Source organism: Lepidochelys kempii, chromosome 7 (assembly GCF_965140265.1).
Source record: "Lepidochelys kempii isolate rLepKem1 chromosome 7, rLepKem1.hap2, whole genome shotgun sequence".
In the NCBI taxonomy this organism is placed as follows: Eukaryota; Metazoa; Chordata; order Testudines; family Cheloniidae; genus Lepidochelys; species Lepidochelys kempii.
In genome coordinates this window covers 53,709,936-53,728,222 of record NC_133262.1, presented here as the reverse complement: position 1 = coordinate 53,728,222, position 18,287 = coordinate 53,709,936, and the positions used below count along the sequence as shown (strand labels likewise).

The following is an 18,287-nucleotide window of genomic DNA, read 5'->3' as shown; positions in this document are numbered from 1 at the left end:
GCTAGAGGGGCTGTTTAATTGCAGTGTAGATGTTCGGGCTTGGGCTGCAGACTGAGCTCTGGCACCCTCCCACTATGCAGGGTCTTAAACCCTGGGCTCCCGCCCAAGCCCAAATGTCTACACCGGGGTGGGCAAACTTTTTGGCCTGAGGGCCACACAGGGGTTCCAAAAAATGTATGGAGGGCTGGGTAGGAAAGGCTGTGCCTCCCCAAACAGCCTGGCCCCTATCCTCCCCCTCCCACTGCCTGACTACCCCCCTCAGAACTCCCGACCCATCCAACCCCCCCTGCTCCTTGTCCCCTGACCCCCCCCCCCGGTCCCCACCCCATATCCAACCCCCCCAGCTCCCTGTCTGCCCCTATCCACCCCGACAGGCTCTCCAGGACTCCCATGCCTATCCAACCCCCCGTTCCCCGTCCCAACTGCCCCCCCGAACCTCTGTCCCCTGATGCTCCCTGCCCCTTATCCAACCCCCCTGTTCCCCGCCCCCTTACCATGCCACTCAGAGCATGAGGACTGGCAGCCATGCCACCACACTGCCCAGCAGGAGCTCGCAGCCCCACCACCACAGCAAGCTGAGGCTGCCAGGGTGGGGAAGAGAGCAGGGAAGGGGCTGGGGGCTAGCCTCCCTGGCCAGGAGCTCAAGGGCCGGGCAAGACGATCTCGCAGGCCAGATGTGGCCCACGGGCCATAGTTTGCTCACCTCTACCACAGGGACTCTATAGAACTTTGCGTGCTCCTATGTGCTCTATAACTGATCTCAGGAGAGGAAACTTTTTTTAAAAAGACAGTATTACCACATATTGAGGAACATGACACACCTATGGATGCAAAGTCACTCTTATCAGTGGAATGGAACTTTATTTAGAAACAATAATCCTCACAATACAATGGAGTTGTGTTTGTTATATAAATGGCTAACCTAGGACAGCAGCTCATGAGCACTAAAGAGTAGCCATCAATTAATTCCATTTTCAATAATAAAACTGGCTCACACCCAGTTTTGATTCACTATCTGAACCACAGTGGAAGGTTTTTTTGGGGTGGAGGTGGGAATCAAGAGGGATATGGGGGAATACTGAATCATTTAGGCAATTACATTAATGTCCAACTAAATTCAGTAGCAGAACAGATTGTAGGAAGAGTAGCTCTGCTGTATCTTCAGGCTCTCAAGTGACAGAAGGCAGGGAGTCCATCATAAGCTCAGAAGTTTTTCATTGAGAGCAATCTGCGACTGAGTGAGATTTGCCAAGTAGGTCACCATCAGCAGGTCCTGAGAAAGAGAAATGGACAGCAATTAGACTGATTCAGAGAATCAAAGAGATGCGAATTTGTGTCATTAAAGCAATTTACAAACAGTGCAGTTGCCAATCACCATTCTTCAGAGTGACACTGATGGCTCCACAACTTAGTTTCCACTTCATTCACCAGTTTGGAATACCTTGCATTCATATAATACTCGGAACTTTCAGTGCTTTTTATCTATAGTCCTCAGAGCATTGCAAGCATTATCCCCATTTCACAGATGGAGAAGAGAAGGCATATAGTGGTTAAGTGACTTCGACAAAGTCACACAAGTCACTGAGAATCAGGAATATAAATCCATATATCCTGATTCCCAATCCAAGTCAGAAGTAGAAACTTTCATCTTTAGAAATCCCAAACCACTTTACACAGGAGTGATTCTCTTTATCCAGCAATGAATTGAAGCAGTTGTTCAAACAGCACACACCACCACTACGCTAGGACATGAGGACAGGAAGTGAATGCTCCACTCAATCAAAACTGCAGGGAGAAATGAAGGGAGACCATGTAGTTACCAGTATTTGATTTTAGCTAGAACACGGGGGTCGACAACCCTATCCTTAGGGAAAGTGATATGGGCCTTTGTTGGTATGGCACATTCAGCAGCCCAAGGCAATGCTTGGGGGATACTGGGTCAAAACCAACTCTGAGGAAATGCTCCTACTGAATCAACACCACCCCTTCTGCAGTAACTAGCTGATCCCTGGATGTCTCCCATCCAACTACTGAACTAGCCTGATCCTGCTTATAAAACTTGCCACTTTTACACAGGGTCTCAAAGTGCCTTACAAACATTACACTTAAGAGTTGTTCTAATTTATAGCTGGGCAAACTGAGGAATAGAAATTGTGATTCTCTCCACTTATCACAGGAAGATGAGCTGGGAACAGAAGTGGGCTCAGTCCCGTGCTCTAAGCAACGGATACACTCGGCTTAGTTTGTTAGAGCTGCTGGGCTCACAGCATGAAGTGGTACTGATGCAGGTTTGTCATGGGCAACGTACACATCACAGAAATAGCTCCTTAAAAAATGTGAAGCCTAAAGTTACCAGACAAAAATATTAGGTGCATCACCTTTTATTCCAGTTGCCAGTTATCTTTCAAATCCAGATTGCAGTAAGATCTGGCTATTTACACAGTTGTCCTAAAAGTTTCATGTCTCAAGACAATCTCAGCGCTTTCAGGTTATGCACACAATTCCTAGCAAGTGTAAGAAGGAATCCTTTGCCTTTAATTACTGAAAAGGCTGCCTTGAGACGTTCCCTCATCTCTCCCAGATAGCTTTGCCTGCCTATTTCCAATTTTTGGTTACTAGTTAAAAACAGTTTCTCTAGTCACCAGCCTGGTTTTGCCTATTTTGGCCCTCTCTCTTTACGAGGCTCATTCCCTCAGCCTAACCTGACAAGTTACTAAGAATCCTTGTTCACATCAGATACTCAACCATGAAGAATGTGACGGTTGCAGACTGGGAAAGGACCACATTTCCCACAATGTGGATAGAAATGCCATTCTCTCTAGAGGGCTAGAAATTCCATGCTTGAATAATAAAGAGTACAGTAGCAGGAATATATTACCAACCACCTGAGCAGAAAGGTGTAGGTGACTGAAATGCTCAGGGAGATTAGAGACACTATGAAGATAGAAATAATGGGGGATTTCAACTCTCCCCACATTGACTGCATATGTCATCTCAGGATGGGATGTAAAGATAAATTTCTAGACACCATTAGTGATTGCTTCTTGGAGCAGCTAGTCCTGGAACCCACAAGGGGAGAGGCAATTCCTGATTTAGTCCTAAGTGGAGAACAGGGTCTGGGTCCAGGAGTTGAACACAAATGAACCTTTCAGCAATAGCAACCATAATGCAATTAAATTTAACATCCCTATAGTGGAAAAAAATTCCAAAGAAACCCACTGTGGTAGCATTTAACTTCAAAAAGAGGAACTAAACAAAAATGATAAAGCTAGTTAAACAGAAATCCAAAGGAACAGTCACAAGACTGAAATGCCTGCAAGTTGCATAGAAACTATTTAAGAATATAACTAGATGTTCAAACTAAATGTATACCCCAAATAAACACAGTAAGAGGACCAAAAAATGCCACAATGGCTTAACAAGAGAGCAAAAGAGGCTGTTAGAGACCAAAAGACATCCTTTAAAAATGAAAGTCAGATATTACTGAGGAAAATAGGAAGGGGGCATAAACTCTGGCAAGGGTAAAAGGATAATATGGCAGACCAAAAAAGAATTTGAAAAGCAACTAGCGAAAGATAAACAAAAAAAAAGAATTGCAAGTACATCAGAAATAGGAAGCCTGGCAAACAATCAGTGGGGCTACTGGACAATTGAGGAGCTAAAGGATCAAGGGCATGTGAGGGAGATTCCCGCACGAGCCATTCTTTTTAGGGAACAAATCTGATGAACTGTCCCAGATGGATGTGTCAAAGGTGGTTTTGGAACAAAGTAATACATTAAACAGTGATATGTCACCAGGACCAGATGGCATTCACCCAAGAATTCTGAAGGAACTCAAATAGGATATTGGAGAATTACTAACTGTGGTATGTAACCTATTGCTTCAATCAGCCTCTGTACCAGATGAGTGGAGGACAACTAATGTAACACTGATTTTTAGAAAAGGCTCCATAGGGGATCCTGACTGTTACAGGCCGGTAAGCCTAACTTTAATACCAGGCAAATTGGTTGAAAATTATAGTAAAGAACAGAATTATGAGAGAGACACCATCACAATATGTTGGGGAAAAGAGTCAACACTGCTTTTGTAAAGGGAAACCATGCCTCACCAATTTATTAGAATTCATTGAGGGTGTCAACAAACATACTGACATAGGTGATCCAGTTGATATAGTGTACTTGTACTGTCAGAAAGCCTTTGACACAGTTCCTCACCAAAGGCTGTTAAGTAAGGAATTATGGGATACGAGATAGTTCTCTCGGATCAGTAACTCATTAAAAGACAAAAAGTGTAGGAATAAATAGTCAGTTTTCACAATGAAAATAGGTGACTAACAGGGTCCCTGAATGTTCTGTACTGGGACAAGTGCTATTCAATGTATTCGTAAGTGTTCTGGAAAAGGGACTAAACAGTGAGGTGGCAAACTTTGCTAACAATACAAAATGACTCAAGATAGTTAAGTCCAAAGCTGATTGTAAAGAGTTACAAAGAGATCTCAAAAAACTGGGTGACTGGGCAACAAAATGGCAGATGAAATTCAATGTTGATAAGTGCAAAGTAATGCACATTAGAAAACATAATCCCAACTGTACATACACAATGATGGGGGTCTAAATTAGCTGTTATCACTCAAGAAAGATCTTGGAGTCATCATGGGTAGTTCTCTGAAAACATCCACTCAATGTGCAGCAGCAGTCAAAAAGCTAACAATGTTAGGAATCATTAGGAAAGGGAGAAATAATGAGACAGAAAATATTTTAACACTACTATATAAATCTATGGTATGCCCATACCTTTGAATACTGCATGCAGTTCAGGCCACCCCATCTCAAAAAAGATACATTAGAACTGGACAATGTACAGAGAAGGGTAACAAAAATGATTGGGGTATGGAACAGCTTCCATATGAGGAAAGATTAAAAGAGATCACTAAGGGGGCGGGAGGGGGGAAGAGGGAGATCTGATACAGGGCTATAAAATTGTGACTGGTATGGAGAAAGTGAACAAGCAAGTGTTATTTACCCCTTCACACAACATAAGAACAATGAAAATTAATAAGTAGCAGATTTAAAAACAAACATAAGGAAGTACTTCACACAATGCAGTCAGCCGGCCTGTGGAACTCATTGCCAGATGTTGTGAAGGCCAAAAGTTATTACCTTGTTCAAAAAAGGATAAGCTATGCTCAAGGAGGATAGGTCCATCAACGGCTATTGGCCAAGATGGCCAGCGATATGCAACCCCATGCTCTGGGTGTCCCTAAACATCCAACTGCCAAAAGCTGGGACTGGACTACAGGGGATGGATGATTCAATAACTGCCTTTTTCTGTTCATTCCTTCTGAACCTCAGACAGTGGCAGGTACCAGATGACTGGATACCAGGCTAGATGGACCATTGGTCTGACCCAGTATGGCTATTCTCATTCTTATGACGAGAGTGGGTAGAAAGGGTGGGGTTTTGTTTTGGTCATTGACATATCATGCCTAGAAGATAATTTTCAGGACTGTGTTGCAACCTGGTCTCCATTTTACACCTATGGACAATGTCCTGAATGCAAGGCAGGGTGGGGGAAATCATTACTCTCTTTGGGAAACCACTTATGCTAAGGTTTCTGTACAGAACTATTACTTACATGATCCTATGAACAGTGACTCGGTTCCTTATGAAGTTCAAGATTGGGTAACATTACAACACTTTTCAGGCACCTTCTCTTTTCTGGATTTCCTTTTCATTTCTATATAGTTCTATCATTTGTAGTGTGTTAACTGAATGTTAAGGTTTAAGATTAAAACTAGAAAATTTTGAGGGAGTCAACAAGCATGTGGACAAGGGGGATCCAGTGGATATAGTGTACTTCAATTTTCAGAACGCCTTTGACAAAGTCTCTCACCAAAGGCTCTTAAACTAAGCTGTCATGGGATAAGAGGGAAGGTTCTCTCATGGATTGGAAACTGATTAAAAAGATAGGAAACAAAGGGTAGGAATAAATTATCAGTTTTCAGAATGGAGAGAGGTAAATAGTGGGGTCCCCCAAGGGTCTCAGCTGCGACCAGTTCTATTCAACATATTCATAAATGGTATCGAAAAAGGGGGAAACAGTGAGGTGGCAAAATTTGCAGATGATACAAAATTACTCAAGATAGTTAAGTCCCAAGACTGTGAAGAGCTACAAAAGGATCTCACAAAACTAGGTGACTGGGCAACAAAATGGCAGATTAAATTCAATGTTGATAAACGCAAAGTAATGCACACTGGAAAACAATCCCAACTATGCATATAAAATGATGGGGTCTAAATTAGCTGTAACCACTCAAAGATTTTGGAGTTATTGTGGATAGTTCTCTGAAAACGTCCACTCAATGTGCAATGGCAGTCACAAAAGTACACAGAATGTTAGGAATCATTAAGAAAGGGATAGATAACAAGACAGAATATATAATAAATCACCTCTATATAAATCCATGATACGCCCACATCTTGAATACTGTGTGCAGGTCTGGTTGCCCCATCTCAAAAAAGATGTATTGGAATTGGAAAAGGTTCAGAAAAGGGCAACAAAAATTATTAGGGTTATGGAACGGCTGCCATATGAGGAGAGATTAATAAAACGGGGACTTTTCATCTTGGAAAAGAGACAACAAAGGGGGATATGACAGAGATCTATAAAATCATGACTGGTGTGAAGAAAGTAAATAAGGAAGTGTTATTTACTCCTTCTCATAACACAAGAACTAGGGGTCATCAAATGAAATAAGAAGGTTTAAAACAAACAAAAGGAAGGATTTTTTCCCACACAACGCACAGTCAACCTGTGGAACTCCTTGCCAGAGGAAGTTGTGAAGGCCAAGACTATAACAGGGTTCAAAAAAGAAAAAAAGTTCATGGAGGATAGGTCCACCAATGGCTTTAACCAGGATGGGCAGCGATGGTGTCCCTAGCCTCTGTTTGCCAGAAGCTGGGAATGGGTGAGAGGGGATGGATCACTTGATGATTACCTGTTCTGTTCATTCCCTCTGGGGTACCTGGCATTGGCCACTGTTGGAGGACAGTATACTGGGCTAGATGGACTTTTGGTCTGACCCAGTACTACTGTTCTTATGAAAGCTTGGTTAATGCTTCCTACTGTTATTCAGCTTTTGGGGGGTACTGGCAGATCTGAATAGCTCCCTTCATACTTTTTTTTTTTAATTTCAGTAACATTTGTTAATTGTGAAGCCAGGCTGATAGATGGGAAAAAAGGGCAGACACCTCTCTTGTCTTCCACAACCCAGAAACAGGTAAGCAATAGATTTGCTGCGGATCCCCAGTGGATCCCAGATAGATTCCTCATGAAGAACACCCAGAAGAACTGAGTAACAGGACTCACGTTGATATTGCTGTTCAGCATTGTCTCAAAGTCCTCCGGTGAAATCTTTGGCACCTGGTTAATAAGATCCATCAGGAAGCGCCCAACAGTGTTGTCAGCAGCCACTTTACCTGACTAACCATAAAAATAAAGACATTTTACAATGAGCAAGATACAACAAATTTACTACACAGAACAGGAAGAGCTGACACAAATGCAGGGAAAGCTCTCACCCTCTCCTGTATGAGCTGAAATAGATTCAGATTCTTTGTGATCATCTGGTCTGATCTCTTGTGTAACACAGGCCATAGAACTTCCCCCAAATAATTCCTAGAGTAGATCTTTTATACAAACATCCAAACTTGATTTAAAAATTGTCAGTGATGGAGAATCCATTATGACCCTTGGTAAACTGTTCCAGTGGTTGCTCACTGTTAAAATGTATGCCTTATTTCTGGTCTGAATTTATCTAGCTTCAACTTCCAGCTGTTGGATTGTGTTACAACTTTCTCGGCTAAGGCCCATTATTAAATGTTTGTTCTAATGTAGGTATTTATAGATTAATCAAATCATCCCTTAGACTGAAGCAGCTCAATATATTTAGCTTAACAAAGGGAAGGTTACCACTACAGGGCATGTTTTCTAATCCTTTAATCATTCTCTGGGCTCTTCTCTAAAGATTCCCCAATTTATCAACATCCTTCTTGAATTGTAGGCACCAGAACTAGACATAATATTCCAGCAGCCATCGCATCAGTGCCAAATACAGAGGTAAAATAACTGTCTACTCCTACTCAAGATTCACATTTATGCATCCCAGAATCATATTAGCTCTTTTGGCCACAGGATCGCACAGACATTAGCCTTACCAGCACATCCTCTGCATACTGCAGCACTGTGCTCAGGGTATCCTGGATCCGGGCTGACGCTGCCCCCACCTGCTGCAAGTCACTGGACAAGCCAATCACTCGACTGGGACTCAAACAGGTTTTCATGATGAGATCAACTGCGAGAAGAGAGATGCTGAGAAAACTGGCTGTCACAAGGTCAGCTTCAACCACCAACCACTCCCCAGAGATTTTTAGGATGACATCTGCTGCAGCAAAACAGGAAATGCTTTTCCAGTGCTGCCTTCACTACCAATGTAATGCTGGCATTTCCACAGGGTATATAGTGCTCCTGCACCACTGTGCAAAGCAGATTTTTGCAGAAATTAGTGCTTTGTGTAGAATTTCCTTCCCCCCCACAGAGATGGACTGCAGTGCTGCTGGCTGCCACTAGTGGCTGCTGGACATGGCAGAGCCCAGCTCGCACATAGAAGATACTGCCAGGGGAATGGGGAGAGAACTACAGGGATCCAGGCAACTGCAGCTCCCAGCATGCTCTGACGAAAGGTGGCTGCAGTGCACAGGAAACTCCACACAAACCTGGCACTGAGCATCAAGCTCTTTCCCTGGGCTCTGACGGGTAGGTGTCTGGGCTGGGGGGGGTGGGGGGGGCACAGCCACAGGAGATTCAGATGTATTGGCTTGTGCGGGGCACATGGCTGGGTTCTGGGAGGTAAAGGCTGCAGGTGTCCATCCCCCAACTGGGCTGTGGGGAGGAGGGGGCAGGGAAACAGGAACTGGATTGTCTTTTTTTTTTTTTTAAACTCTCTACCACCACGTAGGGAATTTGTGTGTCTGTATTCTCAGACATACTTGCTGACAGGTATTTTTAAATAAATCACCAAAATAATTAAAACTGGCGTGATTACGTAATGTTTTTTGACAAATAAAAGCTGCAGAATTTTAAAATATTGTGCGCAGAATTTTTTTTTGGCGCAGAATTCCCCCAGTAGTAATATATTAGCTACATGGGGGAGCAACGGAGGACACAGGCACACGTTCCATTGATCTTAATGGAGAATGCAGGTGCTCAGAACATCTAAGAATTAGAGCACTTTAATGCCTAAACATGAAACTGTAGGCACCCAAGCTTGAAAGTTTTGGCCTCCATCTTGAGAAGCATCAGATTAGTATTTGGTCTGAAAAAGAATGAGGGATTCCAGCCATTTCGCTCAGCCTTCTTTCCCCAGGTCTAAGCAATGACAATGCTGCCTGCCTGGCACCTAGTACAGTTACAACTTATACACTCCAAGAAGTCCCAAAGACATCTTCAGCTTGTCCCTGATGCATTTTCACATCCAGTAATCAGAAATTTGTAAGTTAGCCTCATGATATATACAGTCTCACTTTAGTAGGGGGAGTTTAAGGGATGCTAATAATTTGAAATAGAGTTCTTAAGAGTTAATAGCAACCCCCCTTTTTAATGGTTTTACAATCACGTTTTCTGGTTCTGTATGTTTCTCTCTCCCAAGTTGCTGGGAGACACTCTCAAATTGGAAACTGATTACATCAGTGGTCCCCAAACTTTTTATGTTGCACACCCCCTTACCTCTGTCCATGCCCCCGTTCCCCCATCGCTGGGCTGCGGTGACACGGCCAGGGCTGGCAGCCAGGGTTCCAGGGGTGGCAACGGAGCTGGGTGGTGCTCCATCCCCACCCACCATGGGAGCTGGCTTGGTCCCCAGCCAGGCCCCCACAAACATTCCTCTGCATCCCAGTTTGCAGACCTCTGGACTACACAGAGTGCTGTCAAATAGATGAAATAGTTCTCCAAACTCTGATATACAATCTCAGGAGTTCCCTGTTGTCTCATGTCAATTCTGATTAAAAAAAAAAATCAGATGAAACATGCCAAGTACTAGGCATGTGTGTTATCAAAGTTGACGGCCTTCTGAAAGAAAAGGCCACTACTGACCCGAGGACGAGCGCTCCCAATGTCTTTAAGGTTAGGAACAGACACCTTTTCCCTTTGTCTCTCCAGTTTTATCTATAATCTCTTTGCTTCTTTCCACTGGTTTTGTGGCCTGACTTGGTTGTTTCTCTTCTCCACCAGATTCCACTTTCTAATCCAGTCACAATCCTCCATTTTACCCCACAGCTCATTGCTCTGCATTCACTTCACAACTCCTACATCTGTTCCACTCTGCCCCAAAATGCTGGGCCACTTCGACTTTCACCAATGCCCAGCACCCTGTCTGATAGCACCATTTCATCAGCACTGAACAGCAACAAGAAATCCCCTAATATGGGGGGCAGGGAAACAAAGAAGAAGATGAGGCATTGAGCACTAAGGCAATGACTTCAGTAAGCAGCACTCAGGTACACAAGCTAGGGATGCAGATCCCTGTGATCCCCAGACACAAATCAAGCACCCAAATAATCTGGGTAGAACCAACAAGAACAACAAGCCGGCTTACCTCCTATCCGCTCAGTGTCATAGTAAACATACTTCACTGTCAGAGGTGTGAACATCACCCCCATGGTCTTACCAGGGACCCCCATCGGAGCACTAGAAAAGACAAGATTTACATAACATAGCATAAGTAATGGCCTACACGGATGTGTCAACAACAAGTAATACCTAACCTATTTCACTTCCCTCTTTGACAGGGTTACTGGTCTACTGGATTAGGGAGCAGCAGTAGACATGATATGACATTCCCACAATGAATAGAGGGAAATGTGGTCTAGATGAAATGACCATCAAATGGGTACACAACTGGTTGAAAAACCATATTCAAACGAGTAATTATCAACGATTCACTGTCAAACTGGAAGTGCATGTCTAGCGGGGTTCTGCAGGGGTCAGTCCTGGCCTAGTACTACATAATATTTTCATTCCTGACTTGGATAACGAATTGGAGAATTTATGTATAAAATTTGCAAATGACATCAAACCAGGAGGGACTACAAAAACTTTGGAAGACCGAATTAGAATTCGAGAGGATCTTGATAAACTGGACCATAATGAAAATCAATAAAGACAAGTGCAAAGTACTTCACTTAGGAAGGAAAGATCAAAAGCACAAATACAAAATGGGAAACAACTGGCTAGACTGTACTGCAGAAAAGGATAGTGAAGCATAAACTGAGTATGAGCCACCTATGTGATACAGTTGTGAAAAAGGCTAATATTCTGGGGTGTATTAACAGGAGTGTCTTATGCAAGACATGGCAGATAACTGTTCTGCCATACCCTGCCTCAGTAGGAGTACTGCAGCCAGTTTTGGGTTCCACACTTTAAGATATGGATAAACTGGAAAGTCCAGAGAAGAGCAACTAAAAATGATCAAAGGTTTAGAAATCTTGACCTATGAGGAAAGGTTAAAAAACTGGGCATGATTAGTCCTGAGAAAAGACAACTGGGGGGGATGGGGGAGGAGAAGAACCTGATAAGTCTTCAGATACATTAAAGGCTGTGATCATTCTCCATGTCCACTGAAGGTAAGACAAGTAGTAATGCGCTTAATCTGCAGCAAGGGAGAGTTAGATTAGAGATTAGGAAAACATTTCTAAGTATTGGGATAGTTAAGTATTGGAATAGTCTTCCAAGGGAGGCTGTGGAATCCTCATAATTGGATGATCTAGGTCAAGGATTCTTAAACTTCATTGCACCATGACCCCCTTCTGACAACAAAAAACCCCCATGACCCTAGGAAGGGGGACTGAAGCCTGAGCCCCGCTGCCCTGACTGGGGGATGGGCAAAGTCCAAGTCCCACCATCCCAGGCTCAGGTGGGGGGTGGGAGAGAAAGAGCCTAAAAGCCCAAGGGCTTCAGCCCTTGGCGGGGGCCTATAACCTGAGCCCTGCCATCCAGGGCTGAAGTCTTTGGGTTTTGGCCCTGGCAGCATGTGGTGACTCGGGCTTCAGCTTCAGCCCCAGGTGTCCGGGCTTGGGCAAGTATGACCAAGTCTAAACACCAGCTCTGGCGACCCCATTAAAATGGGGTCGCAACCCACTTTGGGGTCCTGACTCACAGTTTGAGAACCACAGATCTAGGTATATGTGGTCCTGCCTCAGCACAAGGGGATGGACTAGAGGACATTTCTCTACTCTGCATACAAACCTATTCAAAGAAAGAAAAGGAGTACTTATGGCACTATTTGAGCATAAGCTTTCGTGAGTTACAGCTCACTTTACTGGATGCATGCAGTGGAAAATACAGTGGGGAGATTTTATATACACAGAGAACATGAAACAATGGGTGTTTCCATACACACTGTAATGAGAGTGATGGTAACACCCATTGTTTCATGTTCTCTGTGTATATAAAATCTCCGCACTGTATTTTCCACTGCATGCATCCGATGAAGTGAGCTGTAGCTCACGAAAGCTTATGCTCAAATAAATTTGTTAGCCTCTAAGGTGCCACAGTACTCCTTTTCTTTTTGCAGATACAGACTAACACGGCTGCTATTCTGAAACCTATTCAAAGGAGGAGACAGTAACCCTTTATCTGGTTTGCCTCCCCTACACTGAAGCAGAAGAGACTGAGCAGGTTACTCATTCTCACCAAGAACCGCATTCATACTTGTGGGGAGCTGTAATAGTTGTTACACAGTTGTTGGTCCAGAGGAATTCTAGAGATTCCCAGGGGTTCTTTGTCGCTAAAAACTTAGAATCATAGAATATCAGGGTTGGAAGGGACCTCAGGAGGTCATCTAGTCCAACCCCCTGCTCAAAGCAGGACCAATCCCCAATTAAATCATCCCAGCCAGGGCTTTGTCAAGCCTGACCTTAAAAACTTCTAAGGAAGGAGATTACCTCCCTAGGTAATGCATTCCAGTGTTTCACCAGCCTCCTAGTGAAAAAGTTTTTCCTAATATCCAACCTAAACCTTCCCCACTGCAACTTGAGACCATTACTCCTTGTCCTGTCCTCTTCTACCACTGAGAATAGTCTAGAACTGTCCTCTCTGGAATCATCTCTCAGGTAGTTGAAAGCAGCTATCAAATCCCCCCTCATTCTTCTCTTCTGCAGACTAAACAATCCCAGTCCCCTCAGCCTCTTCTCATATGTCATGTGTTCCAGACCCCTAATCATTTTTGTTGCCCTTCGCTGGACTCTCTCCAATTTATCCACATCCTTCTTGTAGTGTGGGGCCCAAAACTGGACACAGTACTCCAGATGAGGCCTCACCAATGCCGAATAGAGGGGGACGATCACGTCCCTCGATCTGCTCGCTATGCCCCTACTTATACATCCCAAAATGCCATTGGCCTTCTTGGCTACAAGGGCACACTGCTGACTCATATCCAGCTTCTCGTCCACTGTCACCCCTAGGTCCTTTTCCGCAGAACTGCTGCCTAGCCATTCGGTCCCTAGTCTGTAGCGGTGCATTGGGTTCTTCCGTCCTAAGTGCAGGAAGCTGCACTTATCCTTATTGAACCTCATCAGATTTCTTTTGGCCCAATCCTCTAATTTGCCTAGGTCCCTTATTATACTTGTCCCCCTAGTTTATATAGTTTTCAATGGGGAAAGTCAAGCATTCAGTTAATCAAAAGGAAATTACAGAAGTGACATTCATACTAACCATTCATCTGCGGAGGTCAAGCCATTCTCAAAACTTTATTAAGTCTCAACACCCCTGTTAAGTGTGGCAAGTACTAATACAATTGTATAGACGGGAAAACAGAATCTCAGAGATTAAGTCACTTGAGCACAGCACCACCACCAAAGACTCAGCTGGGAATAGAATCAAGAGACCTGGTTCACAGCCTCTGTTCTAGCCAGGAGACAAGATTGCCCTAATTAGGACAATCAATTAAATCCCTCCCTACCCTACTGTGTCCCTTTTTGATAAGCCCACTGGCGATCCCCTTTCCAAAGTGTGATCTATCTCCCCAAAATACCTGATATAGGCTTTAATGCTCATGCGCCCATTCTGGAGACTGGTGTCCACAGTGAGGTGGATTGGATTGTGTGCTTCCCGACTATAATACTCATGGATCAGGACAGAGTGCTCTGTAATGTCATGGCCCGTAGCATACCTTAGAAAACACAACATAAGAACATGAGACCTGGGCATCCAACACTTCATATTTCAGACATACTGGGATATTTGCCATTAAGCAATGATGTGCACACAACTCTGCTCTGAACACATGATCAATTTGTAGCAGGATGTGAAGGAAAAAAGTTTGAGTACCATCTGCTCAGGACATCACTGCACTTTGCAAATCAGACACATGATTTTTGATGCACTTATTAGGCTTTGAATTGCTCTCTGATTAAAAGTAATTCAAAGCACATTATAGGAAAATAAGCTCTTAGGTAAAGAGCTACAACCCAATTCCTCCATGAACTGACCATCAGAGTTAAAAATACAGGACTATATTAATCCAGCTGCTTTAACTGTCCTGCAGTTAATATCTTCGAAACATAATTAACTTAAATTCATTACAGCTCAGACCTCACTGAAGTATATAAACTGTGGGCCTCCACAACAACCTTCTGAAGAGAAAGAGGAGTCAGGGTTTGCATTTATTTCTTCAGGAATAAAACAAAGCTGGTTCACAGAACCTCAAGAGACTTAATGAGGTTCTCCACACTCCACCCCAAGAGGTCTATAAAGTGCAGTTCCCTACATCACTTCACCTGATTTTCCAACAATCTCTTGGGAGAAGACTATAGTATCAGAAAATATTGCCCCACTACATACACTTTATTCCCTTCCCATGATACCTAGTCTCACGTTAAAAAATATATCCCATTTCTTGAGATTTATATTCTATATCCCCAGCTGTTATTTCAGCAAACTATGCTGCTTATTCAAAATCTATAATGCAGTGTACAATATTTCAAGGTGCATAATGGGGCCACATAACTGCTAAGCACAGGTCACATGTTTGCAGTGGAGAAGATGACTTACCACCCCAAAATGATTTCACTAGGGGAAACCTTCTTGTGCAGCTCATACATATTCTTAGCAAATTCCATATCAACAGCCACCTGAAAACCACAACAAAGCAGCATGAGGCAATCAACTGCAGGAGCGCTTAAAATTTAAATTCTAGCAGCAGGCAGTGAAATGGAAGGTTCTTGTGGTCAATTAGAATTCAGAGAAGAACTTTCCCTTAGTAGTTACCAGCCCACTGCAAGCAGAACTAGCACTTCATTGCCCTCCATACACTAGGACAACATGGTAGGATTTCACCAAAAGACCCTGCCAACATACATCACGTGTAGACTCTTCTAATCACACCTCACTCAAAGGGTAGTGAATTCTAGAGCCACATGTGCTAACAGAGACTCAGACAGATCCAGGACTTCCGGAATACCAAAGGCAAAAGGTGAAACATGCAGGAAAGGAGTACAAACATTAGCATGATGAGATTGTTCTCACTCCTACAGCGATCCTGATAGCCAAGTGAGCTAGCCCACTAATACTCAGCATCTTCCATCTGAGTACTTCAGAGTGCGTCACTGTCATGCCATTTAGTCTCCCAACTCTCCTCTGTGCTAGGATGGACACACTCAGGGAGCAGAGGCCATCACCCACCTCATCTTCGGACTCATTGTGTGGGACCGAGAAGCAATTGGTGACTTCCACTGAGAGCTTGTCCACAGTGCCTGCAGAGCAGAGAGAGAGAGACTGAGAGGAGGTGCTGGGCGGGCTCAAGCACCCCAGGCTCTTCCCTGAGACGCCACACAGCTGTGAAGCTCAGGCTCCCCTTACAGCGAGGGCCAAGGTGGAACCCAGGCGAGGGAAGGGGCCTGGACCAGCCAGGGGCAGCCTGGTCCAGGCTCCGCTAGCCTCGGGGGAACGGAGGCGGGGAGAGAGAGCCGGGCCCTGCTCACCACGGGGGCTCTTACCCAGCAGGGTCCCAATGACCCGGGCCGCGCCCTCGTTCCGCCGCTCGAAGCTGTCCACGATGGAGGCCAGGATGACCGGGTGCAGCCGGACCACGCGGCCGCCGGGGAAGGGGCCAGGCAGCGCTGCCGGGCCTGCTGGACCCGGGGCTGCTGTAGTGGGAGGCACAGGCGGCGCTGCGCCTCCCGCTGGGGTGGCCGCAACTGGCGGTGCGGCTGCTGGGCTTGGGGCTGCCGGGACGGGAGCAGGGGATGGGGACGGGGATGGGGACGGGACCTGAGCTACCGCCGCCATTTTGTAAAGAAAGGAGCGAGACTACCCACGCCAGCAATAATAGGCTGAACCAGGCAGCTGTTACAAACCCTGCCTTCTCATTGGATGGAAGATGAGTACAGCCCGCCTCCTTCGCCTATTAACCAACCGGGAGAGCGCAGGGGAAGACCGAGCTCGCGGAGTGGGTGAGAACGAAAGTAGGTCACTTCATCATTGGCTGATATTGACTATTGTTCCCGCCCGTGAGTGTCCACAAGCTTTCCCATTGGCTAGAGGTGACCCACCCATTCAGCATCCAGAAGCTCCTCTATTGGCTTGGCGATGGCTATACCTGATGCTGGCCTGGGAGGGCATAGGGCCTTTCCAGTGGGGAGGGGGGAGCCTCTGGAGGCAGCCTCCCTTGGTGACCCCACCCCACTGCTGTCACTGGCATGGTACAGTGATCACACAATGTGTTCAAATGGGGTCATGACCATGGTAACAAGTGCCTGACCGTCTTCTTGACTGAATCTCCCCTGTGAGGGGGGGGATGGCCGTCTGGCTGTCCTCCCCATGTCGCCATCCTGCAGCCAAGGGCAGAGAGAAGGAGGGTGAGAAAGCCTGGATTTGTGCTGGAAATGGCCCACCTGATGATCACTTTAGATAAGCTATTACCAGCAGGACAGTGGGGTGGGAGGAGGTATTTTTTCATATTCTCTGTGTATAAATAAAGTCTGCTGCAGTTTCCACGGCATGCATCCGATGAAGTGAGCTGTAGCTCATGAAAGCTCATGCTCAAATAAATTGGTTAGTCTCTAAGGTGCCACAAGTACTCCTTTTCTTTTTGCGAATACAGACTAACACGGCTGTTACTCTGAGACCTTCAACAGTTGCTCATGTCAATGGACATTTGGAGGCTAAAGGCCTGTGAGGAGTGGGGCCTAGGTGACTTGCCCCAGCTCATCTGAAGTGTGTTGTGGAGCAGGAAATTGGACCCGGGTCACTCTGTATCCCAGGCTCGTGCCCCAGCTATTAGACATCTCTTCCTTGCTGGCTGGCCAGATGGAAATACAGAACAGCTAATGATCAGTGTTGTGCCACAAGGCCTTCTAGTATCATCACTTTCAGTTCTTGCTTTTCCTTCTCTGGATTTGGCAGTGAAGCCATTCACCCTTCTAGCCCTGTTTCGCTTGATTTTTCTTTATAATCCCCTTTCATGATCGAGTCATTACTGCCTATGTCATGCAAATTTGAGTTCTGTAATGATGGGGAATCTTCCCAATTTGCAGAGTGATCCTCTCCCCCTGCTTGTTACTGGGAGCAGTGTCTCTAGTTGCCCCGTGGCCTATGGTAAAAATGTACTCCTCTATTGCAAGTGAAATAAATATTACATTTTTTTATTTATCCTTTCTGGGAGTAATTTTTATCTGGTTAGTTGTATGGGACCATGTCTGACAGTGTTATTCCATTATTAGAACATTAACTGATTGTTGCCATTTGTGGCCTGAATGCTTAGCAAATATTTGGGGCCTTACAGGTGGTTCCCATTAGGGGGAGAAATTGATGAAAGAGTCAGATATTTCTTTGATGCAATCCTGTTTCACTGCAGAGAATGTACACAAAGTCCTTTTTCCCTAAACCACAGAGATAGTCTCCTTGCTCACAGTTTCAAGTCTGCCTTCCCAGCATGCCCTCTTCCCAGAAAGGTTTCTCTTGGCTCTCTATCAGGGCTATGCTTGTGCTGTCACACACAAAAATCAAAGCAATCGCTAGCCCCTGTGTTTGTCCCCAGAGAAACCCCCTGGCCTGCATGGCCCAATTTCTGCCCAGACCTTGTATGTGGTCTAGTCCTTGGATGGTGGCTTCCAAAGTTACAGTTATCACTAAAGAATGGGCCATTTAATTGTTCCTTCATTTAGCCCCAATGGAAGGTGGCTAACATGTCCATCAGCTTTGTCAAGGTTCCTCCCCCACTCTGAACTCTAGG

The 18,287-nt window shown here is 45.0% G+C and overlaps 1 protein-coding gene across 2 annotated transcripts; it reads right to left on the bottom strand.

Annotated features, from left to right (window-relative positions):
• Window positions 1–841: 841 nt before the first annotated feature.
• EIF3F (eukaryotic translation initiation factor 3 subunit F) lies at window positions 842–16,378 on the bottom strand. 2 transcript variants are annotated; one of them, XM_073352820.1, is made up of 8 exons: window positions 16,051–16,374; window positions 15,737–15,807; window positions 15,107–15,186; window positions 14,088–14,225; window positions 10,653–10,744; window positions 8,218–8,354; window positions 7,370–7,483; window positions 842–1,273 (listed from the first exon to the last, which is right to left on the bottom strand). In XM_073352820.1, exons 1-8 carry the CDS (start codon window positions 16,340–16,342, stop codon window positions 1,196–1,198), a joined length of 1,002 nt encoding a protein of 333 aa, XP_073208921.1. In that variant the 5' UTR covers window positions 16,343–16,374; the 3' UTR covers window positions 842–1,195. The 2 variants fall into 2 exon arrangements, with proteins under 2 accessions (XP_073208921.1, XP_073208924.1); XM_073352823.1 differs by lacking the exons at window positions 842–1,273; window positions 7,370–7,483 and adding an exon at window positions 9,785–9,981 and having other exon boundaries at window positions 8,251–8,354; window positions 16,051–16,378.
• Window positions 16,379–18,287: the final 1,909 nt, after the last annotated feature.

Bases quoted from the DNA above. Each gene is read 5' to 3' on its own strand.
- EIF3F (XM_073352820.1), bottom strand. From the start codon at position 16,342: ATGGCGGCGGTAGCTCAGGTCCCGTCCCCATCCCCGTCCCCATCCCCT. The intron at 14,226-15,106 runs GTAAGTCATCTT...GTGTTTTCTAAG, and splicing joins AGTGAAATCATTTTGGGGTG to GTATGCTACGGGCCATGACA. The intron at 8,355-10,652 runs GTAAGCCGGCTT...CTCTTCTCGCAG, and splicing joins TGACACTGAGCGGATAGGAG to TTGATCTCATCATGAAAACC.